At 47.1% G+C, this 27048-nt stretch overlaps 1 protein-coding gene across 2 annotated transcripts in view; it reads right to left on the bottom strand.

Moving 5' to 3' along the window:
• ZNF516 (zinc finger protein 516) overlaps positions 1–27048 on the bottom strand; it is a 123376-nt gene that overhangs the window by 44280 nt on the left and 52048 nt on the right. The window contains exon 3 of one of the 2 annotated variants that reach the window (XM_046671392.1): positions 26639–27048. In XM_046671392.1, the coding sequence (XP_046527348.1) occupies positions 26639–27048 (410 nt within the window). The remainder of the gene's footprint in view (positions 1–26638) is intronic. The other variant, XM_046671393.1, reaches the window with a different exon arrangement.

Here is a 27048-nt window from a genome sequence, read left to right as displayed (position 1 = left end):
CAAACGGTGGTTTGAAAGAAGCTACACGTTGAAAACTGTCTCAGGATGGAAGGTACAGAGGTCTGTTACCACCATCAGAAAACCAAAGGCACACTGCTCTCATGACGGGGCCAACCAGGACGGGGAAGGACAGCCGGGTGGGGACACCAATGAAGAGGCTGAGAGGCAGCCTTTCCAAAGTGTATTCATGCACGTTTCCAGGTTGATGTTTCCTGTTCTCACGAATTCACATAAACCAGCTTCCACCATGCTGCCCTCGGCTTCCAGGGAGTCCCAGCCCAGCAGATGAAGCACTTCCTATGAAACCCTGAGCGCGAACACTCAGTCACCTATTGCGTTTACCTCTGAAGTAAAGTTGTCATAAACGCTGGGACTCGAGACATCGGCAGGAGCACAGTTAAAGTGAGGCCACGTCACCGTTCATCAGCCAAAGCAAAACACAGGACAAGTCAAATACATGCTCATCTATCTCCTTTCAAAGTACAGAAGAGAGCTGGAAAATCTTAAACTACCAGCTATCAGTTCAGATGAAGGTACAGAAAATGGTAGGATATAATCATATATATATGTACAACATACATAACCTCCAACAGAAGCAACTGCAAACAAATGCACAGCTGGAGTGGGAGAGTACCAAGAAAAGGGATTTCAGGAAAATTTAGTTAAAACTCTCCTTAATGAGGTATCCATTCCATTTCCTCTGCACGGGGATGTACTGTATAACATTCTATTCTTTGTAGATCAAGGATACTAGAGTAGAACTCTTTGATGGCCAAATTTTCATTATGGAATTTAATGACAAAAATTTCATTATCAAGATTAGTTAAATAAAATGTATTATCAAAATTAATAAAATTCTATTTCTTAACCTTGCTCAGAAGACTACGGGAAATGCTACCATTGGCACAACTAATTTGCCAACTAAAATCAAAAAGAAAAAACCCTAAGAAGATAATTTTGAAGTTAACAGTAAAAATTAATTTTGGGGAAAAAAAAGCAAGCACTTGAATTTCATCTAAGGAGAGACTACTTTTCACATACCATTCACATACCAAAAGGAACTATACCAAATATTACACCAAAAACACGCTCCATGGCCAGTAGCAAAGATACTTGCTGCCATCTGTGCTGGGCACTCTGACCTGGCTGACCTCTGGCCACCCTCCCTGAAGATGGAGACTTTGGAAAACTGAAAGGACATTTCCCAGACCGTCCTGCACTGGGTTTGACATCCCATGTCCTCTGATCAGAGGGTCCGGCGCGATCTGGAGAGCGGCCACTTGCAGCTGCCACTGCTGGCAGGCAGGGGTGTGGAGCGGGGGCTCCCTGAGTGGGACCCCCTTCTCCAGTCACCTGGCTGTCACAGCAGTGGCTGGACAAAGCTTCCCGACTCTCAGGTCACAGATCCAGGAACCTGCTTCCTGGGTTTCAAGAAGCAGTCTGGGGAGCAACATCTTTCATGTTGGCAGCAGTTTCTTTCTTTCTGCACAGAGATAATTCTGGAATGTTCTGGCAGCCATTCCAGGAGCTGCAGCCTACATCAGGTCCCTGCAGCCCACCTCACGATTCTGTAGTTCCCTGTGTGAGAGGCCTTCCTGCTGCAAACACCTAGGAGGGTTCCTATTTCCTGCACTGAACCCTGATGGGTAAAACTGCCTTGCTTTGTGAGGGGAGAAAAAAACCTTTGACTTTGAAAACTTCAAATTAATTTGACAGAAAGGAAATTTTTCTCTTACAAATTTATTTTTGGAATCCAAGAAATCACCCACTTGTCGGTGGTCTGTGAGCTAGGACAGAGGGAAAGAGAAGAAATTCTCCACTCAGGATTCTTTCACCAGGTTCCTCATCTCCCAAAATTCATCACGTATCAACGTGTGCAACTCACACCCAATCTCGAAATCTCCCGGAGGAATTTCAAGATTCCAGATTATAGCCAATGAGATCCATCGAAGAGCAAACATCTCCCCATTCTACCCTTTGGAGACTAGTGGGCAGCAGGCTCATTTTACCTCTCGACACATCACCGAGAAGAACCTGCAGATCCTAAAAGGAGAAAAAACATTCAGGTGTCAAAAAAGAAACAGGAGTGGCTGGAATTCTAAAACAGTTTCTTCTCTATGAAATGCTCTAGTTTTTAGAAGCCGTGTCCTTGAAACTGTTGAAAATCACGTTGAGTCCCGTGGTCAGCAGCATCCAACAGAACATGCTGGATGACGGAAACAATGGAAATGCTCTATCCATCTTCCCTGTCCCATATGGCAGCCTCACGTGGCAAGAGGATCAGCACAGGGGACAGAGCAGCCACACGTGTCACCTGTGTCATCCTGGAGAAACCCACGCACTCTGCCACCTTCCTAATACACCTGAGATGAACACCTGACAGCAGACCAGCTACGGACAGTACTCCTTTCCACCCTGACTCTAGACGAGTATCTTCCAAAATATGAATATTAACAGACTTCCCCCAAACACCATATAGTTCAGACAAGAAAACTTCCAAACAGTTAAGCAAGCGGGTCACTGCTTAAACCAAATACTTCTTAACCAAAAGAGTAATTTTAAGATCGAACTCTTCATTTAGGATCACAGATGGCAGAGGTCAAACACAAGACAATGTTCCACAACATTTGCAGACCAGAAGCAAAAGTAACGAGATAAAATTCTGTTAAACACGTATCAGGCTGTTTCCGCTGAAGGGATGGAAAATTAGAAGTGTTGGGAACGCCAAAAAATTTATGAAATACAAAAACCAGAAGCACCAAATTCAACAAGTTCTAAAATTGTATCCTGGCTACAAAGAAGGCACTTCTCTGGACTCGGGAGACCTAAAACCTAGTCTTCACCTTTGTTTTTCATCCATGAAATGAGGAGACTGGCGGGAACCCTAAATCTCCTGCCAGCCCTGAGGATGGGAGTCGGGGCTCTCCAGTGACACCCCTCGTCCTCCGCACTCAGGCAAAGCGCAAACAGCCCTGAGCACCTGCTCCATCCCTCCAGCACCAAACGCTCTTCAAATATTTTAAATATCACGTTTTATCATCAGACAAATAAAGCAACTAACAAAGTATGCGGGTCATCTTAACCTTGAAATAACCTGAAAATGAAAACATCTGAAACCCCGAGGGAGACAAACGCCAGTGTCGAGAGGACAAAACGCAGGAGCAGCCCAGAGGTACCCTGCGGAGGGGAATCCAGTTGCTGGCACAGCCCAACGCCATCAGCTGTTTCCGGAGATAAAGGACACAGACATTCGATGTTCCCTGATTGGCCCCATTGCTGAGTTCGGGACCAAGGCGTGAAAGTCATCGCAGTCACTGCTCCGGGCACGTTCAGGGCCGGGAGCTCGAGCTCCACGCCAGCGGTGGGGGACAGAGTGTCCAGAAGGACACCCCAACAGGACAGGAAGAGGCCACCAGCTCAGCCTTCATCTCTTCTCCTGGAATGTCACTCCATCGTCCACTGCACTGCACTTGCGCGTCGCATCACACACCACCTCGAACCTGGGGGGAACTAAGAGAGTCTATACAGACCCTACAACCTGACCTGCTGGGTCAGCCTTGGCGAGAGAGTGGCCACGGTTTCAGACATGTCTTGCTCTGAGGGACTGCAATATGGATTAATAAGAGGGAAGAAGGAAGAGGGCAGGCAGGGGACAGGATGGAGAAGGCAGGAGGCCAGCCCTGCTGCACAGGTGTGCCGACGGCACAGGTGAGCAGAGGCACCTTGGGGAACTCAACCTCCCACCACAAGATGTCCTGAACAAGGTTTGGAGCACCCCTGGAGGCCTGAGTCACATTAATGTCCCTCGTAGTCCTTCCTTCACATGGTGTCCTAAAAACCCCAGCCGAGCCCAGTGTCCCCCTTTTCCTCCGCACAGCCCGGCTCTGAGCTCCCACCAAGACATGGGCCGTGCACACGAGGGCCCTAAGTACACCCCTCTCCACGAGTCCCACTCTTGACTCATCCCTCCTCAGATTCCAGATGCTCCACCTGGGAAGAGTAGCACATCGAAATCCAGGTCCTGTGTGAAGAACTGGAAAAGGGGGCCTGAGGACAGAAATCAAGTGCCATCACTGGAAATGCGACACGCTGTTTAAATTACCGTAAGGCTCAGATTCTTGTGAATTCAGATTCACAAGAACATGCTCTGTGTCTTTCCAGTTGGCTCCATTCTCCCCTTCCCCCATCAAGACCCCCAAAACCCCAACCTCGCTAAAAAATATTTAAAAAGTTGTTTAAGCACTTCAGGTAGAATTTAGTAGCTAAATCTAACTACTACATGACTTTAAAATTATATACACGTACACACATACCTAATGTGCATGTGACACAGAGTGTGTATTTATGTCTGTGTGTGTGTGTGTAAGGTGTATAATTTGTGGATAAATACTGACACTTCCCTAAGTTCTGGACGTGCTCAACAGAAGTACATCCTTCTCAGAGAGATCTCCTTAACAATAAGATCTTATCCCTCTTTAACTCCTTGCAGCACCGTGGCTAGTAAAGGCTTGTTGAATCAATCAATTGATCCATTGATAGACAGACACTAGGACTAAAGAAATAAAAGGACCCATGTTTTCTATGCAATCACATATACACCAATCGACTAAACTTTTCAGTATTGTAAGATAAGGGGCAAGTTTCTAAAAAAACAAACTGTGTAATGACTGGGATTTCTAAGCCTGGCTTTTTCCTATTATTTCCTAATTTTTTCGAGACATTCCCAAATTATTTATTCTTTCATTGAACTAAGATCTGATTTTATCCTTTCAAATAATCCACTGCCACCCACACCCCTACCTCACATCTCCCCGTAGTTTCACCCACAGAAACTGATTTTATGCTGAGATAGAAAATGCTGTCTTAATCTAAGCCACTCTGGCCTGGGTTAAGTGTGACTCGATAAAAACTCAAGTTGAAACAAGTCTTTAAAGAATGATGGAAGCAAATATTAGTGAACAAAGAAAAATCTTCAGGAAACTCCATGAATAAAAATGTTCCAACACAATTTTTATGTATTTGAAACCAGTGAACATCTGCTTATTTAAAAGGTTTTGTTAAATGTTTTCTTAAAATGACACAATATTTAAGCAGTTTCTGTATCTACCAAATAGCTTAAGGAATTTTATGTAACTTTTATTTTTTAAAAATTAAACATTTAAACAAAAAGGGATTTTTTTTTTTAGAAACTCGATGCCATCAAAACCACATTATCTTTTGCCCTTACTCTGAACAAATTCCCTTTAAAGTTGTATTTCTAACAGAATTTTAGACTTGCATATACATATATACACATACATTCCTAAGTATTTAAACTAAATGGGCTAGATCACTCAACATTGTCCGGCTTTCGGCATTACTGTTTGCAATCCTGCTGTGGAAAAAACCCTACTTATTCTGAAACAAGTCATTTTCCTGTCTTCTTGAAGAGCACACTAGCAAGTACTTAAGTAAGATTTCACCCAAAAAATTATCTTATTTAAAGTTGGCACACTAGCTGCGATCTTCCTCTCCCAGGGAATGTTTTTGAAAGTCTGCATCTCTAAAATTTAACGTAAGGCTTTAAAGGTTAGCTGATCACAGGGAAATACTGTCTCAGAACACACACCAGACAGGGAGGAACGGGGGCGACGCAGACAGTCTTCCCGTTTCTGGGGGCTTTGAAAGGACTAAACGTTTGAGCCATGATCTACTATGCACACTACCGTCGATCCAAGTTTTCTTTTTAGGTTTTCTTACGTTTTCTTCACCCAAAAAAGGTTACCCTCCTTCACTAGCACTGGAGGTTTCTAAAGGACTTTTCTTCTTGCCAAATTGGATTACTTAGGATAACTTAATTACGTGAAAGGTAAAACAAGCCAGGAAATTCTAATTTTGTTCTTAAATTATGGTCTTAAATTTTTTTTCATGACAGGTCATTTTAGGATGACATAAAAGTGCACGTGCCATTCACGTTCCCACCAAACGCTTGAAACAAAACCCACGGCGAGTCTGGCCTTTAATCCATTTCTCAAATGAAGTGATACATATCCGTATACACGCAGGAACACTCAATCACACACACACACCTCACACAAACCACACACACACACACACACACACACTCTTAAATGAAAGGCTTCACCACAGTGGGTCAACCATCTGATCTATGACCAAAAAACAGTAACTCAGAGCCAGCTAAGTGCTCTTATATAGCAAAACCGAAAGAATTTCGAAGGCACGACTATCCAAAACGCAGTTACACAGGCCAGCTTCTGCCCGTGATGCTTCCTCACCTCTGATGGCAGTCACAGCAAAGCCGGCTCTGGTGTGGGCACCCCCCTGACTTGATCGTGAGTCTTCCCACCACTGAGAGCAGCTCTCAGAGCCACCACCTTCCACTCTAAGTGGATTTCATCATCGAAGGACCACGAGACAACAGCCAACGTCAAGTGGAAGCAGGGTACAGGTCTGTCTCTCCAGAGGGAGTCACTGTCTCGGGGCCTCCAGAGGGTGGCTCCCCGGAGGGAGTCAGGGTTCTGGGAAAGGAAGAGTCTGTCCGGGCCTTGCAGCCAGCTGCCCCCCACCTGCCCGGGACGAACGCTTTTGTAGAGCTTATGGGAAGTTCTATTTCTCTCATCTCAACTGCAGAGAAGCTGGCTGGAGGAGCATGAGAAATGCACGTTTCACATCCTGAGATCAGACGGAGTTCATCTCAGATTTCCCACAGGCCCAGTGTCCATGCTCAGCTTCCTCGCAGGGGAACAGAACCCTGAACCCTTCCACCAAGTGCTTCTTGGAAAGTCAGCATCCATCCGACTGAAAAGGGACGGTTCGAAACAGCCACTTCAGTTCTAACGACCTATTAGCTCCGTTTGCAAAGGAGTCAACACCCTGCTAGCAACCTTCTTCAATAACCGGGAACTCAGCTCACTAATTTATGTTAACAGAGTATGCTGTTTCCAACAATACACCCTTCCATACTAAGTGTACAACTATTCTGACTAAAAGGTCAGCTTCTAGCATTGCACACTGAATCACTAAAATTCACAGAAAGGACAAACGTTAACTTAGGAATGAAAACCACTGTGTGGCAAGGCATTCTATGAAAAGTCATAAAAGCTCCACGGTTGGAAAGCATGCGCAGCCCTCGCAGAGCAGCCAATCCCAGGAAGGACGACCTGTGTGTGCCATGTGCCAGAAAGAACCACGCTGGCCGCCTTTCCCGCTCCTAGGCAAGGCTGCTGACACGCCCCAAATCCACTGTCAAGGCTCCCCGTCCTTGGGCACGGCCACTTGGAGTGTTGCACATGCTTTAGACAACGCCAAAAGCCAAGGATTTTCCCATTAATGACCAAAGACAAGATCTGTAAATTATCCAAACTTACTGTTTGGGGCTTTTTGGTTTTTTAGTTAACTATTTAATCCTATTTCAAATCCTAAAACTTAATCCAGGCCCAGATGCCAGACTAGGACGATGCACCGTGATGCTTCCGTAGGCCTCAAGAAACAAACCAAGAGTGCCTGGAAAACTCACCCGGCAGACTTCACCTGAAACACCTGTGAACGTAACCGTAAGGCCCTCTTCAGCACGTAGTAACCACACACCTGAACGTCCACAGCAACTGAGACCACGCGCTCAAGTCTCATAGGAAATAAAACTTGGAGAGTCTTCACCGGTGGCAAAAAAAAAAAAAAAAAATTTTGCAAAAGCACATTTCCCTCCTTCTTAAACACCGCCTGCTTCCTGGGTTGATTCTAGATCAAAGAACATATACTCTCCTCATTCCTCCACTCTCCCTCCTCCAAATGGGGGGGGGGGGGCTTTAATCTCAAATTACAGCTGTTGTTAATAAGCAAACAAAAGACAGAAAAACGAAGGCAGGACTATTTATCGGTTCTCATGCTTGGCAAACAGAGCCCCAAAGACCTCCATAAATAACGTGGAGAACACAGGGTCAAGATGGCCCGGGATATTGAGAAATAAACAGATTTCCACAGTGCTCTCAGCTTGCAACCATTTGATGGCTGCGGTAAGGTTCTGAAATGAAACTTGGCAAACGGTCACCGTTGAGATGCCTTTGAACTCTGAAAGCTCCCACTCGGGAACCACCACTGATGCTCATCTGGTCCCCAATCCCGACTTCAAAGAGCAGGCTCTCCATCCCGGCGGCGAGGGCAGGGAGCTGGAAGCACCGTTTTAGCCTCGATGTTTTAAAACTCTGAGCGCCTCCCGGCTGTTTCAACATCTTTTTAACCCACGAAAACATGGAGACCAAAGCCATAGGCAGGACACCAGGAATCTTGAAAAACTTCTAAAATCCAAACTCCTCTGCCTTCACCCAATCTGAAAACACGGCTGACTCCTACCTTTACGAGGGGTATCGACAAGCAGTGCGTCAGTTTCTCTATCACAGGCTTCCTTAAGATACTTAAATAGGTGCACAACCCAAGCACAATTTTTTATTGCTTTAACCTATCACATTAAGCAGCTCTCGATAAAACCCTGCTCTCTCAGAATGTACATCTCATATTTCTTTGCTACTTACAGACAAGAAGTAACAAAACTTGAAAGGATTTTTTCTCCCTTTTTTTGATGTAATTGACTTATTAACTTGGTTAGCTTTCAATTAGAGAAAATACTGCATTGAAGATTCTTACGTCTAAAAAAAAATACATATAGTTCCTTTTATAGAATGACCACCCTCACTGCATTTCTGCATAAGTTTCAGAAATTCCTGTCAATGTTTATATCACCTCTGCCTCTGAAGAGGAACGATATTTAAATATTCAAAAGACAAGAATGCTCACCTATTAAATGTGAAATCCCACAATTTTGCTGGTTATCAAGTTGCAAAGGTTTCTCAGCCCAAGAGTCAAATACAACGGTGAATTTTTAAAATGAAATTATAAGCAGTTTGTTGGTAAAATAAATGTATCAATAAATGGAGTATTTTTAAATTTCTCTTTGCCAATGCTTTTGGGGACCCAATGTATTGTTTCACTGCTGGGCACGACATCTTTCACCAGAAGTAACTCACCCAGGTCACTGCCTGAAATAAACTGACCTAAACGTGAAAAAAAAGAAAAAGAAAAGGAAAAAGAAGACTGTTTCTTGAATTAGCCCTACAAGTGAAAAAAGAAAGTAGAAATCAAAATCCTTCAGCAATAACTTCATTTTAAATGTAATTAATCTCTATTTTCTCCCTGGAAACCTATAATATAGTGCTAAGCAGGAGATAAACGATCGCTTTGAAACATAGAGAGAATGTAGTTGCGAACCCAAACTTGAATAAATAATAAGAGACCCAGTTTGCTGTAAACGAAGCTGAAAATGCCTTCCTGGTTGAGATAACTACAGAAATGACCTGCTGGCTGAAAGGAAGGAGGAGGTGCAGGGGGAACCTGGGTGGGACCCGCCTCCTCCAGCCCAGTCTCACGTCCCAGGTGAGAAATGAGACACACAAAGTCTGTGTCAAGTCGGGGTCCAGCTGAGGCTGGAACCCCCTCCGACTGGGCTACACATGGATCTCATGCAGTCTCACCAATAACAGCCGTTCCTGGGGAGAGACACCGTGAGCCAGGGCCCCTCCAGCCATCAACCTCAGTCTCTCAATACCAGAAATGATGACGCCCCCACATTCTGAGACCCCAGGCCCAGCAACAGTCCAAAATTGTACATTAGGTGTACACACAAGCTCCTAACATATGTTTTAAAAATGGTCTGTATCAGAAATGCTATTTTTATGGATAATACTTATGTTCAGGGTCGATTACTGACTCAGAAATTTTTAAGAAGTAAAGACAACGTAGGAGGAGTCACCTGAGTTTAGGCTGATGTAAGCTGGCTGGAAAGGGAGCGGAGAGGGAGCGTGAGGTAAGTTCAGGGCGTCACAAACCCCGAGAGACAAAGGAGGGGGCCAAATGCATCCCCAACAGACAGTTCTGGCCCGGGTGCCATTCTCCTGGCCACCCTGGCAGCAGGCCCAGCCTGCGTCCCGGACGCACAGGAGCAGAAAGTGGAGTTAAAGGGACACCCGCTTCCACCTGCAGGATGGAGACAAATATAACTGGCAGGTTCTGTGGCAGGGCTCTGTGGTTTAAGGAGCAGGTCACATGTCCCAGGCATTATCCCGGGTCCTCAGGGTCCCCCAGCTCAGAGCTGAACAGAATCCAGACTGAGCCCCTGGTAAGTTCTGTTCTGGCAAAGCTGGCACCAGGTCCCTCCCTCCAGCCTCAGAAGACTCTGCTGGGCTACTCAAGGGTTGGCATCTTTTCAGAGCACCCAGCCAGAGAGAGCAGGACCAACAGGTGAACAGCACCCTAAAATAAATCTAATACTCTCCCAAGCCTACTATTTCCTTATTATATAAGGTACCATTCCAAACTGCATAAAGTATTGCCTATATTTTGGCAACACTTCACAATTCTTTGATTTTACCTGCAGTAAAAAAGTATACACCGTGTCACAGAATATGTATTTTCAAAGGAAAAAAGTGTTTTTGAGGATATTTCCACAGGTCTTAGATACACAGTGGGTCTGGCACCAAAGTCATCACAGATGTTCCTGCCTCATGCACAGATCAAACTAACTGTGGCCACTTTATGGTAGGAGTTCTTTTTAATCTTAGAAATTCACTAATGCACCAGACTATGAATGATTAATATTGTTATTTCAAACAAAGCTGTGGCTCCTTGAACAATTTCAAGTAAATCCCAGCAAAATTCAGCCAAGTTATTATATATGCTAATGAGGCCACATTGGTCTCTAGTGGCGCTGATGAGAACTCAGTAAGACACTGTTTGCCGGAGGTGTGGAGGAACACGCCCCGAACGAGGCTTAGGCCAACACCATTCCTGGAGAGCGGACAGGACTGGGAAATCAGGAGACAGCTCTGTGCCAGGCACGCTCAGAGGCGTCTGTCCACTAGCAGGGCTGTCACCCCATCTCAGGTCCCTCCGCGGTGGGAGGAAAGGGTGAAACCACACATCCTCCACCGTTCAGCTCCAGGGGCTCTGCCTGTTCATGAATGCAATTAGATTGTGGGGAGCAAACACTGGCAGGGCTGCACCTGAGAAGGTGTGACTGGGGCTAACTTTCTGGAAACCCAGGATTCAGAGACACAGGTCAATGCAACGGTTACAACAGGTGTCGTCTTGAATTAACGAACCAATTATGAGGCAGCTCTAAGATTCTAAGAGAAGTGGGACTCCACATTGACGCGGAGGTGGAGAATCAGAGATACCCAAAAGACACAGATTAAACAGAAAGGGGCTATGGAACAGACATGCCATGCACAGATCAACCAAACAGAGGCACGACCAAGGGCAGAGGAGGATACACAAGGATGACCTTGGGGGGGCATGAGAGGAGAGGAGATGGATTTCCAGTTCTGCCAAGGAAAGGGCAAGCTACAACAGCTTAAGCTGCAGGCAGTAAGGAAAGAAACTCAGATTATAAACTATGACAAACTGGAATAAATAAGAAAAACCATCTAAAGTAATTCTCTGTACAAATCTTCAAGAAAAGCAAAGATAACTCATCTTTGTAATTGGTTCATTAAGTGTTACCTAATGAAAGAAGACAAGATGTCCTCTCAAAATGGTATTTAGTTCTACAGCTCTAAATATTTAATCCTCTTGCCGCCTTGAGTTTGCATGGAAACTGCACTGTGCACCTCTGAAGACTTTTAACTGGAACACTCTGAGGTTCCAGGATTCTATTCAACGGCAAGCAGCTCAGGCCAGGAAAGATCAATCAGAACACAACGTCCTCAAGAGAACTCACGGGCAGTGTTTCCACAGGAAGAGAGGCATGAACCCACAGAAGGAAAACGATGGCAAGCTTTTTCACAAGCTGGAGAAGAACATTTCCAGGAATCGAATGGGGCTCCTGGGGTTCCTCTGGGGAGAAGGGCAGCCCAGCCCTTCTTGTGTGTTCCCATTAATACTCACTTAATGTGGAGTGACAGGCCCTGCCTCAAACGTCGCGTGAGCAACAGGACACGACAAGACATACGCTGGCAGGAGACAACGCTCACCTCCAAAATGCGTTCAGGTGAGGCGAGGACCCTCAGCTGACTCCTGAAGGCCTTATCTCAACGTGACACCAGGTCACGAAGAAGGCCTAGAACCTTCTACTTCAATATTGTCCAATCTTTTAAAATAAACTTGAGATCTCTTTGCACATTCTCCTAGGCTACAGGAATGAGCTCACTGTTTTTACGACGTTTTCATTTGTGCCCTGGAATCTACAAGTGAATGTCAGTAATTCTTCAACAGTTCAGCACAGGATAAAGAATTCCCAAGAGAATGGTGACTTGCCATGGATTTTTGTCACACATATTTACCCTTTTTTTTTTAATCAAAACTAAGTAAGGCTGGATCATACACAGGCAAGACCAATTTAGAATGAGGAGAAATACATCCACTAAATCAACCACATCATGACCAAGACTGATTTCCTTACACAGCTTTGCGGGAGGAGCAGTCCTGGACCATTTATTTACTATTATGTGTGAAAATCACAGCCTACCAATCATGTGCCACTGACACCACAAAACATCTCTCTACCTGGGCAGCCAACGTCTCACGTAGAAACTGAAGGATTCTTGGGTCTCCTTCTGTCTTGAACTAAGGAGCCTGGCCCACACATGACCGACATGTCGGTGGTTAGAGCTGAAGTCTTTTATTAACACCTTAGCTCTTACCAGGTTCTTACAGGACCTGCCAGTGTCCCATCGGGTCTGTGAGAAGCGGTGGCCCCTATGCTACACCACGGAACACGACATTCCCCCATCAAACAGTGTCAGGAACACTGAGGGACGCCAACAACCCTCAACATAGACACTTCACCTACAAAATTCCGACAGAACAGAACTTTGCTCTGCTCTGACAACTGACACCTGCACCAAAGAGAGATCTCGCAGCCTCATTCTTCAGGACGTCTCTCAGATACGGAAAGGAAACGTCGCCGTCAGGTTCCTCCATGCAGACCATCCTGATTCAAGAAACTTTACAGAACTGAGTTAGAAATGCTGTTACTTTTTTTAATCAGGTAAACAGACCAAAGGTAATTTTTGTTTTCTTTTGAATCTTGTAGTGAACACGTGGAGAGCTGCTCAGCCGGCTGGGAACCAGACAGACGCTGCCTGTGTGCACCAATGACCCAAGCTGCCAGACAGACTGACCATGAGACACTCCCAATGGAACACAGCGCACCCAGGCAACCTGAACTCCAGATAAACCACAGACAATTCTTTAGCATAAGTATGTCTAAACATCACATGGGACGTACTTATACTAAAAGAAAAGGATTCACTGTTTATCTGGAATCCAAATTTAAGCAGGCGTCCTGTATTTTTACTTACTAAATCTAGCAACTCTAACTTGTTCTCATCTAAAACAAACACATTACTTGCATGAATGACTTCAAAGCAAGCACCACGTGAGTCAGACACACGGTCCAAAAAAGGTGTAAGTGCTGATGACACACAAACATTATGTATGGAGAAGAAAATTTTCTTCTCTCTGCAGTATCATTTCTTTCCTGAGAAGAGTGGAATGTGTTCATGGAGAACGGAGGAAAGCTGGGAGGAGAAGCCAACAGCACCTGCCAAAGCCCCAGACCACAGGTGTGTAAGGACTGGTCTGCACTGCACGGGGCCTCCCGAGTTTCCGTCCTCGAAGCCAGGATGCAGTTGCAGCCTCACTCCTTCATCTTCTTTGGACAGGATGCTCGAGGCCCCGCTGCTGGGGTGGGCTTTGGGAAGAGCAGGCTGACAAGGGGAGGACCAGGGCCGTCTGAGGGCTGGAGACAGAAGGGGCACAGTCCTAGGAGGGTGCCCCCATCCCTTCCTCCCCCTCTCTCCTCCCTGCCATCTCTCCCCGCCCCAGCGCGGTAACAGAATACACACTGACGTTTGCAGCCACGGCCTGGTTTCAACACTCACTATCAGTGAATCTTGAGAAACCTTCTTTAAAACTCCAAACCTCAGATGCCCCATCTGTATTTTGAGACTAACATCCACACCCCACTGGGCAATGATGAGGATACAAGTCTTCAGACGCTCGGGTACAGAGGCTACTGCATGGACATCTGTATACGATACAGTCAATATTTCAAGTCAGTGGAGAAAAGACTGATGATTAAATAAATTATGTTGTAAAAACTGGATAGCAATTTGGAAAAAATTTACAAACACCTCACAGGGTACACTAAAAGTTCCAAATGGATTAACACAAATGTGTTAATAATGTGGAATAAAGTAAAGGAAGTAAAGCAAACTAGCTTTATTCAATGACAATATTTTAACAGCAGGGTAGGGAATGTCTTTCTAAGTTGTGTGTAAAACCCAAAAACCATAAAGGAAAAAACGGACAATTCCAACGTTTTAGAACTTCTAAAATAAAAGACTTCATAAAGTAAAAAGTGGAATGGAAAACTAGGAGAAAGTATTTAAAGCAAACAATGAAAGATTCATATCCACAATATATAAAGAGTCACTATAAATTAATAAGAAAAGGACAAACAACACTTTATTAAAAATGTGCAAAGGGCATGAACAGGTAAATCACACAACGTGACACACAATGGCCAGTTAACATGAAAATTCGCTGACTCTCAGAAACCAGAGAAAGGGAATCTAAAGCAATAAAAATAGAACACATTTCAGCTTTAAGAGGCAACTTTAGAAAGTTTACAACACCCAGAATTATTGAAGACGTGGGACAAGGACATACTCATAAGCTGCTGGTGGAAATGAGGACTACTACAGCCTACTTGGCAGCATCTACTGAAATACAAAACGTGCAAACCCCTCAAACAAGCCATTTCACTTAAAGAAATTGATCATGAAAGACTCCTCAGTGGTCTCAACGATCTATGTTACCGGCATGTTTACTGCGGTACTATTTGCAATGAAAATTTGGAAACCAGGGCCAGCCCGGTTGCATAGTGGTTAAGTTCGTGCACTCCGCTTTGGTGGCCTGGGGTTCATGGGTTTGGATGCTGGACATGGACTTACACACTGCTCATCAAGCCATGCTGCGGCGGCATCCCATGTGCAAAGTGGAGGAAGACTGGCACAGATGCTAGCTCAGGGCCAATCTTCCTCACCAAAAAAAAAAGTCTTTAAAAGAGAAGGATTTGGAAACAACTTGAATGTCCATCAATAGGCAAATAAATTATGATCATGTTCCACTTTTGAGCAGTTCAAGAATGAGGCACAGAGACCTCTGTGGACACTGGAGATTTCCAAGACATATTGTTATTCCAAAAAAGCAAGCTGTTTTGGAACTTGTTGTGGAAAAAATAGGATGATCTTATCAGGTATCAAAACAAGAAAAAATCTACTTACGCATATATACTAACAAATGTAACACGTTTTAAAGACCTAGAGGACACAGAATAAAATTCTGTTGAGCAGCTGAGGCAGCGAGGGAAAGGCCTTCGAGGACCAGTTTCTCATCTGCGCAGGGCTACAGAATTTGGATTGTTCCGAATGTGTCATGAAAGACAAAGATTTTCCAGAGAATTCTACAACCAGGTCACCTGCGGGCCCGGGTCTGGCCCATGCAATGGTCATCCCTGCGTCTTCTCCTCCTCCTCTCCCTGCCTCGCTGCCCCCGTAACGTCCTTCCTTGGGAGACAGGAGAGTGCAGCGGAGCGGGGGCAGGAGAGCCTGGGGGCAGAGCTGGGGTGAGCAGTGCTAACGCCAGAAGACCAGCTCGGGAGGACCCTAACTTTGCCCTGGAAGACCCTCCTCTGCCAACAAGGGCATCAGAAGGAGCTGAGAAGTGACAAATTCACACGGCACCCAGGGCAGAGGGACTGGGGTTCCCCAGGAGGAGGCGGGTCTGTGGGAATGACAATAGCAGGCTCACCATGCTCCATTCCTGTGGCTCCTACAGCCAATGGCCGACGTCTGGGACTCTGTCTCTGGCCTTGGGACAGAGAAAAGATGACAAGCACAAGTGTCCTCTGAGACCAGACCGACAGCCATATGGGTCCAGTGCTCCCCAGCACCGTGACCCAGCGCGTGCGCTAAGCATCTGCCGTTAGATGATGCCCCGCTTCCTTACTGCCCTGTGGCCGCCTGATAAGAAAAGGAGCGAGGGGAAGGACAGAGGGGCTGAACACAACCAATGGCCAGCCGTGTGCGTGTGGACGCAGGAAGGAGAAGACCTCCTCTCCCTTCTAGACATGCCCCGCTAGCTCACAGGTGTGGCAGAGCTCTGAAAACTTCTACACACATCCACGGCAACACCCCCAAAAGTATCTAAGATCTCTCAATTCAAAGAGAAAAATCTTAACTCAAGAAAGAAAAAACGAACAAGGAATTCTGACCCAGACTGAAAAAGAAATGTTGAGAACAGTGGGTATTTTAAAGGCTCTCATCAAAGACTCTGCTGTCTGCCCAGTGCTGCCCGGCTAGCAGGGCCATTCTCCAAGCTACTCTATCTACTCCTAACTTGCAAGCACGATGCCCTTCTGTGACTGGGGTTTCAAACAATATCAAGAGTTTGTTGCTAAGCGGTGTGTATGGGACATCCCCATGGAGACCGCAGAGACTCTTATGCTTGCTGGTGCAGCACACACCCTGTCCAGCACCTTCAAGGTCAAACTTTCCAGAATTTCCCCAGTCTGGACTTTGCGATTCCTGTCTTCACACCTGAAACTCAGGAGCTTTGTAAGTCATCTTTAGATGACTCACTTACCCGCATTCTGAGGCTATTACAGATACTTCTCTATCAGTCAAGAAGGTTTTTAAGGGTTCACGCCTTGTTTTCAACCTCACAGCCCTCTCCTACCATAAACTCCAGCATTTTTGAAAAAATAGTACCCAATCATATTTCCTAAAACTGAAAATTTTCAATCCATCCCACTACCACCAATTTCCAGCCTAATACCAAAATGATCTGTCTAAATCATGCCTCACGAATGATGTAGTAATCCATTTTTTTAAAAACCAGTACCATTATAGACTAGTTTTACAGGAGAGGAACTCTGGGAACCTGACGGTCATTTCAACATCAAGAATGATGCTCTCCAGCAGTGCATCCAGTTAATGAACTATTCCAATATACTCGTGATGGAATCAACTGCTGGATTATCACACGTAGGAACACCCTGATTTTGTAATTTTGAAGGAAGCCGCTGTTTTCCAGCAGGTTTCAGACATTAGATTCAGGAACGCACATATTTTCTACAGGATGGCCAACTCCTCAGAGGGTACCACTGGATTATCATTAAGTGATATATTTCAATAACCAATGAGATTATTAAATGAAAACAGTAATCATAGTAAATTGGGAATACAGTTTATTCACAGTGCTGAAAACAATTATTCTGGAGTTAGAAGGAAGGACATGAGTCATACTCAGATCTGGCACATTTCTACAGGAACATATTGGGCGGTTAGTAGTTAGCCCAAACGTCTTACTAATCTGTGAAAATACTGCTCTCCAATCAATGGCCGCCTTTGTAAATAAAACCAGAGATAGGGCATCCTTTAAATGGAGATGACGACACTGACGGCACACACAGGATCAGGTAGAATTGCAATAATAAACACAGGCCCTTCTAACCTTTCATCTGGAGAGCATCCCTAGCTTTTTAATTCTAGTAACATACAGATCTAAAACTGTAATCTGTTTTAATATGCAAAGACTTATGCAAATTGGGTACACAAACACTGGATCATATCCTACAAAGGATTCAGGAGCAAGTGGCTTCGGATTAGGCCCAGAACATAGGAAATAAAGAAGTATCAAAAAAAAAAACCCCTAAACTTACAAGTGAAAAATCAACAGTTTGTGCCAGGGATACAACAGAAACTCTTATCAAATAAAACCTAAATGCTTAGAAAAAGTCTAAACTTACTAAATAACCCAGGGTACCCATTATGAACACGCAGACCAAGGATGACGCAGAATCAGCGGCCCGCTGAGTTCAGCCCGTGCTCCAGCGAGGACCGGCAGGTGCCTAAAGAAAGGGCTGAGCGCCGTGGGTGGTTCTGATTCTGAGCTCACGGCAGCAAGCGTGAACTTGGACAACCAGTGGGCTCAGCCGTGGGGGTCAGGAGGGGCCTGCTTTTCTCAGCAGTGGGAGACGCCAGGGCAAAGGTCACACAGGTGACTAGCTTTCTGGACAGTCTTGGAGCTTCTCAGCATCTGCACCCAAAGGGTCCCCCTGGCAAGGACAGGCCAGAGGGCTCTGCAGGTCCCCCAAATGCTGAGCCCCACACTCCTCCGTTCTTAGGACACTCTTCGCTCCACCAGAGGCATCAGCCCTCGAGCACCAAGCTGTGCCCATCACGGGACTGCCGCACCTGTCCTAACTGCCCGTCACCAGCCAGGCCGAGGACACTGCACGTGGTGCCACTCTCCCTGTTCTGTGGACCCTGTGCTCCGGGGGGGGATCGGGAGGGGGCCAGTCCAAGCCCACAGTCCTGCTCCAGGTTGTTCCAGAGCCTCTGGCCTCCACAGCCACCAGGCTGGGGGACCCTCCAGTGGGTGACCCAAGTCACAGCCTCCCGAGAAGCCTGCCATGAACCCACACGAGGTCTGAGCAGGACCGCCCGCCACGTGTCCTCCGTGCTCAGTACTGGAAACGGCTTGGCCACGTCTGCTCCTGTCCACAGTAATGATGGTTCAGGAAAACAGGCCCCGGGACACAGACTCCCGGTCACAGCACCGGAACAGGCCGTGCGGGGTCAGAAGGTAGGAGAAAGGCTACTTCCCAGGACCTGAACGCAGTCTGACAACGCCCCAAAAATCACCAAAAAAGTAAACTCCTGCCCATCCCAAAGGGCCACAATACTATTTCACATTCATAGGGCACTTTCAACTTAAAAACTGTGTGGTGCATGGACGGTTCAAGTTAAATACTCATGATCAGCTGAGCCATTGCTGTTGTCATTAGTCACAGCTCCTGTGACAGATGACATGGCCTCTAGATAACCAAGAGGAACAAGTACTGAGCATTTCACCTACTCACCCCGATCAAATACAATACCTCTCAGCGTAGTTCACCACAAACTGTGGAGACGAACCCAATTCACCTGTGGGGAGCCACTGTCCACGTCATGAATACTGTGGGGCCACCGGGAGGAACAAGCCGTGAGCCCTGCCCTCAACAAGATCACCAGCAGACGAGAGATGAGGGACATGCTGACGACGTGTGGCATGAGACAAACGCTGAGAAACTGCAACAGGCGACAAATTCCAGGAACAGAGAGGGTCACTCGGCCCAGAAGTGACCAGTGAAGGCTCAAGGGTGACAAGCAGGGAGGATGGGACCAGCCAAGACGAGAGGGAGGGATTTCCAGTTTTCAGAGTGTGTGGTGTCAAAAGAGGATGCTCAGGCCACAAGAGCGAGTGGGAATTCTGGACAGGGTACTTGGGGTACAGCGCAGGTGAGAGAGGGGACACAGGGAGGCCGGTCAGGGCCACCCACTCAGGGCCAGGTTTGAGGAAGGAGACGGAACTCTTCCGCCTGCAATGGGAGCACTAAGGAGTTGAGCAGAAGGCAATCTGATGGCATCTGTGCCTCAAGAAGCACCTGGTGATGTATGAGGAGCAGATGCCGTCAAGGTGCCCATCACAGGGACAGAAGAACGGCCACCATCACAGATGGGCAGGAGTGTAAACACCAGGAGGACGATGTGTATCTAGGACAGCTCAGACGTGCCATCTCAGGGGCACCCAACACCTGGAGGCACCATGGCCCAAGCTTGCCAGGTCTGAACCCCGCTTCCACAGCATGGGGTCCCCCTCCTCCAGAGCTGATCGGACCCCCCGGTGGTCAGCAACAGATGCTTCAGAAGCAAAATCAGTGCAATTCACTCTGCAGACGCTTCCTGACAGGGTGCAATCTACCTCTCCAGGTGCAAGGCCACATCTCACAGAACGGGGTGAAAGAACCAAATCCGGTTGCTTCTTTCCACTGTTAATAGATAAAACCTACAAAGAGGAATCCTTACATTCACATCAGGAGCAAGAAGTTCAAGTCTGAACTGGTGAAGACCACAAGCTCCTCTGCAAGACGAAATAGCACGGGTGACATTTAAAACCCAGGGAGGAGCTGAGAATTGTAGCCAGCATCGCCCATCACGCAGACTGGGAAAATGAAATCCGGCAGGGCAAGGAGGACTGAAATAAAGGAACTTAGGATGCGAAGCAAACATGGAGAAGACTGAAAAGCTGTGACATCCACAGACTCTGTAAACACAGAGCACGCATTTCTACTGGCACCCCAGAACATCACTCATTTCCCTCTAGAGAACACCCACTCACCGTTCACCACAAGCAGCCTCCTCCGTGGCAGGAGGAGACTAGCACCCCCACGCAGAAGCCCAGCTCCATCTTGGCTGCCTGCGGAGTGGGCGTGAGTGCAGATGGGGCATCTGAGTCCCAGAAGGGTCTGAGCCATCCTGTGACCACAGGTTTCTGCCCTTCCAGTGACAAACCAGGACAGAGACGCTTTCCTGGCTGAGAACTGGACCCTGTGGAAACCGGTCCTCGTTATAACTCTAGTACCAACAAGAGGTGAGTCCACAGGATGCCCGCAACATGCTGGGCACCACACGGGAACACGTCAACAATGCTGTAGAGACATCACGGCCCCCACCCTGCAACCGAGGAGAATGGACACTCATGAGCTACTTGGACAAGACATACTGCCATTCAGCCCAAAAGGAGAATCACAGTGCAGGCCTCCAAGCTCACGTGCCTTCCTCCACCACGCTGTCCTCCAGCAACACACACACCACACACGGCTTTGGGCAAATTACGAAATTCCCTGTGACTCAGTTTCCTCACTGATCAAATGGGGGCTCAGACTACACATCCCTCAGTTTCCTTCCAGATCTGAAATTCTATAATTCTATCTTGTGTCAAAAAAAAAAGAGAGAGAGAAAATAAATCAACTGTTTGACTTTTGCTAGCAAACCCAAATGTTTGCACGGTGTTTGTTATACAGTACTAAGTACATCCATCCCATATGTGTCTCTCAGCGACAGGAAGAAAACCGCAGAGCACAGTCTCTAGAGCCTCATGTCTTTCACAGTATAATAAATTCATTCTGGAAGGTCAGGGAACGCAGTGTTCTGTTCAAGCAAATATTAGCATGCACGCCATGCATAGGTGATCAATGTTTGAAGAACTGGAATACAATAAAACACACTTGTAAGACCCTCTCCTCATCATAACTCAATCTCCCTCTGATGACTGAGAAAGCACACCAGGCAGGGTACCACAGCGCCATGTGAACAATTACCATCATGTGTACTCGCGCAAGCTACCAGCACTGATTCAGTGGCGTCTGGTTGCTTAGACGCTAATGAAACCACAGGGCATTCTGCATTCGACTGTCAAGTACGTCTGAATATTCTTCTTATAGAACTTGCTGCATTTTTATACTGAATAAGAATTAGTACGAGGGTTTTCTACTCTTCATCTTTTCCCAATTAAGTAAACTCCTTAGTCTTCAGGACAGCGTAAAACCATCAAGAGCGTTGTCACCACTCAGGGTTTGCTCAGCCTGTTAGCGTTTCACAGTGCCTCTTCTGTAATCTGGAGTAGCCCTGCTCTTCCTTAATCTCTGTCCCTACCACCCAGAGTCCTTCCTCTCCAGACCCCAGCCCAGTGGTGTTCTCTGGATGCTCTCTGGCTTATTTCGCCTTCGTGGAAACAACGCCCCCAGAGGAGCTGGGTTGGGCCTGGTGTTGGCATAAGGCAGAGAGCGCCTCGCACGCTCTCGCACAGGTACGGCCTGGCACCTACACCATCATACACACGTCGCTGGGGCACTTCCTGAGCTGCAGATCCATCTCTTTGCAGACATTATTAGATGTTAGTCGAAATGAACCTCAGGCTGCTGGAGCGATGCAGAAACTGGGCAGAGTGAGCTGCACGAGCCAGACCAGTGGCTGAAGGGAGGCGGCCTTCGGATCCTTCGTGACCAATTCTGCAAGCTCCGGGCCCCACCACCACCGAGACCCCTCAGAATTACCATTTCCCACAGCCCAGGCCCCTCGAGAATCCACTTTTTGTAGGGAAGTGCTCCCACAAGCGCTTGCCCTCCTCCCCCGACCTAAACTGCCTGTCCCCTGTCTCCTGCCTGTACCTGGAACTTGCCTCCGTCTCACTTTATCCATTTCCTCTCCTCCCTGTCCACAACCCCTTCCTTTGTCGTATCATTTTTAGCCTCTTGATGGGGCCAGTGACAAGTCCTGTGTCAAGACAGAGAGCCTTCCAATGGCTGAGTCGTGTGGGTGACCGGAGCGGGCCAGGCCGGGCTGCGTGGGTCACCGCCTCCCTGCTCAGGACATGCACACCTCAGGCAGACTCGGCCAGAAGGACAGTGCGGGGAACGCATCCGTCAGCGCTCTTTCTGCTCCACGCCCAAGTGAACTCTGAGAATAAGGGACAACATACACTTCCCAGCCCAGCAGGCCCGGCCGCCACGGGCAAACACCCCTCCTCCTCCCACCCCACATCCCACGCACTCTGACTGCGGTTCCCTAGACCCACCCTAAATCCGGTTACAACGGGTGCATGTATAAAAACACTTTCTCCCTAGCTCTTCTAAGGACTGTCGGTGCTCCACGAACAAGAACGAAGCAGAGCTGCTGAGTCCTTTGGCTGGCCACGTGACCAGTCTGGCCCTCCTGGCTGGCCATCGCACAGACGTGGACAACGGGTCAGTCTCAAAGCATGTGCTCAGCCAACACTTGAGACTTAAAAGACTGCGGCCCTTCCTTCAACTGCAACGGAGAGAAGATGCGCTCCAACGTACGAGAGTGCCTGCCGGGAGGGGGCAGCCAGCAGAGAAATACAGGAGAAGGGCGACTTTCTGAAGCAAGTCCATTTCTTCCTTTAATTAGCTTTCCTTCCCTTGACCATATTTTTTATTTCTGAAAACTCTCTCCTTAACTCTTCGAACTGCATATAATCCCATAGCACTTGTTCTAAGAACTTTTTATTCTATTCGGCTGAGTCACATGGTTTGCCATCTCTGTCACTCAAAAACAGTCAAATATTTGCAATTTCATATGACTTCACCTAAAACTTGGGGATTTACTATCAATTTAGTTACAGTGAGTATCCAAAGATACAGAGAGTGTGGGCTCAACAGACTATGAATTTGATGTGACAGAAGACGTTAGAAAAACAAGAAATGGTCAAAAGCTGGGGTAGTCCCTCAAGTTTTAGCAGACACGATGTGCCGATAAACAGAGAAACAGGCTCCTCAGCCTTCGGCATTAAGTCAGGTTCACACACGTGGACGGCTCAAGTGCTAGGCAAGGCCGACTGAAGGTTCCTCTCCCGAGGGCACCAACTCTAACAGCACAGGTACCGCACGAGGAGAGCCCTTCGAGGCGATGCCCTTGGCAGGCTTCTGTCATCCCCACGTCATCCAAAGGCTGTTGGAGCCGAATTCCACCTGGGCCTGTTTACTGGAGGCAACATTCACAAGTCCTCAGTGATGACCCCTACACATGCTCACTCTGCTTCGTGTTTAGAAACGCTAATTTATAAACTTCAATTACACGCCCTTTCAAGGCTCCTCTTCCCTAATAAAAAGACTAAATTTTTGTGAACTCCAAAACTGTACTTTCTATCAGTGCCATTTCACTTTCTCAATGGAGGATGAAAATCTGGCTTAGTAATACATTTTAAATTATTGAGTATTCCTCACAACTTTGTTCTTGTATATTTTCAGTCAGTCATGAGGGCTGCTGAGACCCAGCCTCTCGTGGAAACAAAGATAACGTGTCAGTGAGAGCCTTCCAAGGGAGCAGACGGCAACCGTCAGCTGAGGAAGGATGTTTCATGAAGAAAAGAAGATTCTCTCAATTCACCGGATACAGCAATTATCTCCAGATGCAGAAGCAGCACTGAAATCCATTCCTGGATGCCAAAAACCTTGGGTAAAACTGAGGCACAGTGATTTACCTGAAGGGTCACCAAGATCCGAATTCTGAAATTAGCTCTGCCCCCACACGCAGACAGGTGCGTTCTTACGAGAACTAGCTTCCCTTCCATCCCTCAGTTTCTACGGATTTCCTCTAATGATTTTAACCAGTCACCCCAAAGTCCTGTGAGAATTTAAAGTCACTTAAAGGCTTAAAATCTAAATAAGCTTTTAGTAACAGGAAAGAGGAGCATTTTCTGAAGCTGTATGCCTCTTCTAACAAAAGAAAGGCACACTACAGATCAAAACGGAGAATTCAAAATACCCATTTGCTTTTCCAAAGTGGCTGCTTCAAAGGCCTTCGCCAAACCCTGCAAATGACAGTGTTCTGTGAGTACTGAATCCATGCAACACACGTCTCTCCCCTTCAGGAGCACCCAGCAAGCAGCCATCTAACGCCACGCCAGGCCATTAAAGCCTGCTAGGATTGAAAAGTGTGTGTTTTCCAGAGGAAAGACACTGCCCTTTGGGACAACAAAAAGTGACCTGTGCAGAGGCCAGCCCGATGACATAGCGGTTAAGTTTGTGTGCTCCGCTTCAGTGACCTGGGGTTTGCAGGGTCAGATCCTGGGCACGGACCTACGCATTGCTCATCAAGCCATGTTGTGGCCGCATCCCACATAGAAAATAGAGGAAGACTGGCAACAGATGTTAGCCAATCTTCCTCCCAAAAAACAAAAAAAAGTGACCCATGCAGACCCACAATGTTCTTCACCATTTTATGCCACTGTCATGCCATAAATTTCTCTTTCTAGTTCTCAATAAGCTACGATATCCTGTTGATTCTATTGTCAACTTGTTTTTACAGTCAACTATGATAAACAAGCTTACAGAATCATCTGAGGTATCAAATTTCTCAAAAGAATAGATGACACATAGAGAAAACAGATATATAACCTCACTATGAAATAAATGACAATCTCTAAAATTTACTAAACCTGAGAAGGAAAAAAAGAGTAAATTCCAAGTGAAAATAACTTGATCTTTCCAACATCTTGACTTTGAAAGCTCTACCGAATTAGCTTATTATTAATCATTTGACTACCACCGTAATAGATGGAGGCAAGACCCAAGAGCCTTTCCAAATATTAAAAATATTGCCCCCAAAGAAAAAAAGATTCAGTGCTGGCCTAATAGTTTATCCAATGCGATCTAAAAAGGAGTCACAGTATTATTGGAATGTGACCAGTAAAATCTATAGTTGTAAAAAAGTTTAAAAAAGGAAAACCAAGAATTAATCTTCAAAAATGCCAGCCAGTGGTTGCAACTGGGTTCACTAGGTTTTACATGACAAACTGTTAGAAGAAGCCAAAAAAGCTCACAGGACGAGCATCCATTTTCAGAGAACAGCGCATCCTCCCGCTCCATCCCACAGGGTAATGAGTAAGAAATGAAATGCAAAATACAGTCGATGCATAACGTGTCCATTTACCTGTGTACACACTTAGAAATGTGCGTGCAGACTCAGCACAGGTTTCCCTACAGATTAGAGACACAATCTTTTTCTACAATTTATTGACTCAATACATATTCGAGTACGTAAGCTATCACATAATACACTGTATAAGCCTACAATAATTAAACTCTGTTCCAAAGACTTGGCTAAATCTCTAATGATGAAAAATGACATAGGATTTGTATGTTTTGTTGTGAAGAAATGCTCAGGGGTCATGACCTCACTACAGATTGCAAACAGTCCTGCTGCAGGCTTGGGTTTCTGGACCCCTGACCTTTCAGGTAAAAGCCGCATCCATTAAGCAGTGCTCTGGAAGAAGAGGAAGACGTTCCCCGCTGTACGGACGATCTAACAAGTTCTATAACCGAAACATCGCCCTCCACTTAAAAGAATCACACAAAAAAATAATCAAGAAAATACCAAAAGGTTTAAAGTTTATAAAAAGTAGGAAAATGACAAAAACAAACTTGGCCAAGCGTCTTTAAATATTTACATAGGTGCTCTTTGGAAAGTAATCTGTTCCAATTAGCCGTCTCTGAACCCACAGGGTTACCTGAATCCGAGGAGATTAATTATACCCGCACACCAATTTGAAGTTACTCTTTTATTCGGCTGTCTGGCGCAAGGGAGGAGGGGAGCAGAGGAAAGCGTGTGTGTACACGTGTGTGTGCAGGCTGTATGGTGAGAGAAGTGGGTCTGGAACTGCAAAGAAAGAGAGGGGTACATCCCGGAGGCGGCCCATCACCTGCTCTTTGCTCAGAAATGACCAGGAGAGACCATCAACTCAACAAGCCACAGGTGTTAATTTATGCAAACACAATGGGCAATTAGCACAAAGGAGCCTGAAGTGGAGCTGAGAGTCGCCTGTGTCTGCCTCTTCCAGCGGGAGCTCCAAGTATACAGTGAGTTCAGACACCTGGGTATGGGGCCACCCGGGTGCAGGGCTACCTGAGCCCCGAATACCTGGGTATAGGATATCTGGGAAAGGGCTATCCAAGCAGAGTTACCTGGATATGGGGCTACCTGAGAACTGGACTGCCTGAGCCTGGCAAACCAGGATGCCGGGCCACCTGGTACAGGGCTACCTGAGCGCCAGAACTACCTGAGCCTGGATCACCTGGGTGCGGGGCTACTGGGCCTGCACTTCCTGGACTCGGGGATCCCTGAGCATGGGAGCACCTGGGCAGAATACTTGGGCAAAGGATAATCCTGGGAAGGGCTACCTGGGTGCGGGGGCCACGTGGGTACCCGGCACCCGGGGCCGGGAACACCCAGGCGCGCGCGCTCACCTGGGGCCGCGATGGCCGCGCCCTCCTCTCCGCTGTCCTCGGCGGCCTCGTCGGCCAGGCCGGAGCCCGGGGAGTCGGCGGCGGCGCAGGCCGAGCCGGGGCTGCTGGGCTGCGAGGCCGAGTCGCCCTCGCTGAGCGAGCCGCAGCGGGCGCGGGGCGCGCGGTCGGCGGGGCCGTCGCGGTCGCGGCGCGCGCGGCGGTGCACGCGGGAGTGCAGCACCATCTGGTGGTAGGTGCGGAAGATCTTGCCGCACTCGAAGCACTCGGACGACTTGCCGTGGCCGGCGGGGGCGGCGGCGCGGCGGCTGGGGCGCGCCGCCGGCCGGGGCTCCAGGGGCCCGGGC

The sequence above is a fragment of the Equus quagga genome, chromosome 9 (genome assembly GCF_021613505.1).
Source record: "Equus quagga isolate Etosha38 chromosome 9, UCLA_HA_Equagga_1.0, whole genome shotgun sequence".
In the NCBI taxonomy this organism is placed as follows: Eukaryota; Metazoa; Chordata; class Mammalia; order Perissodactyla; family Equidae; genus Equus; species Equus quagga.
This window is presented reverse-complemented; position numbering and strand designations above follow the sequence as displayed.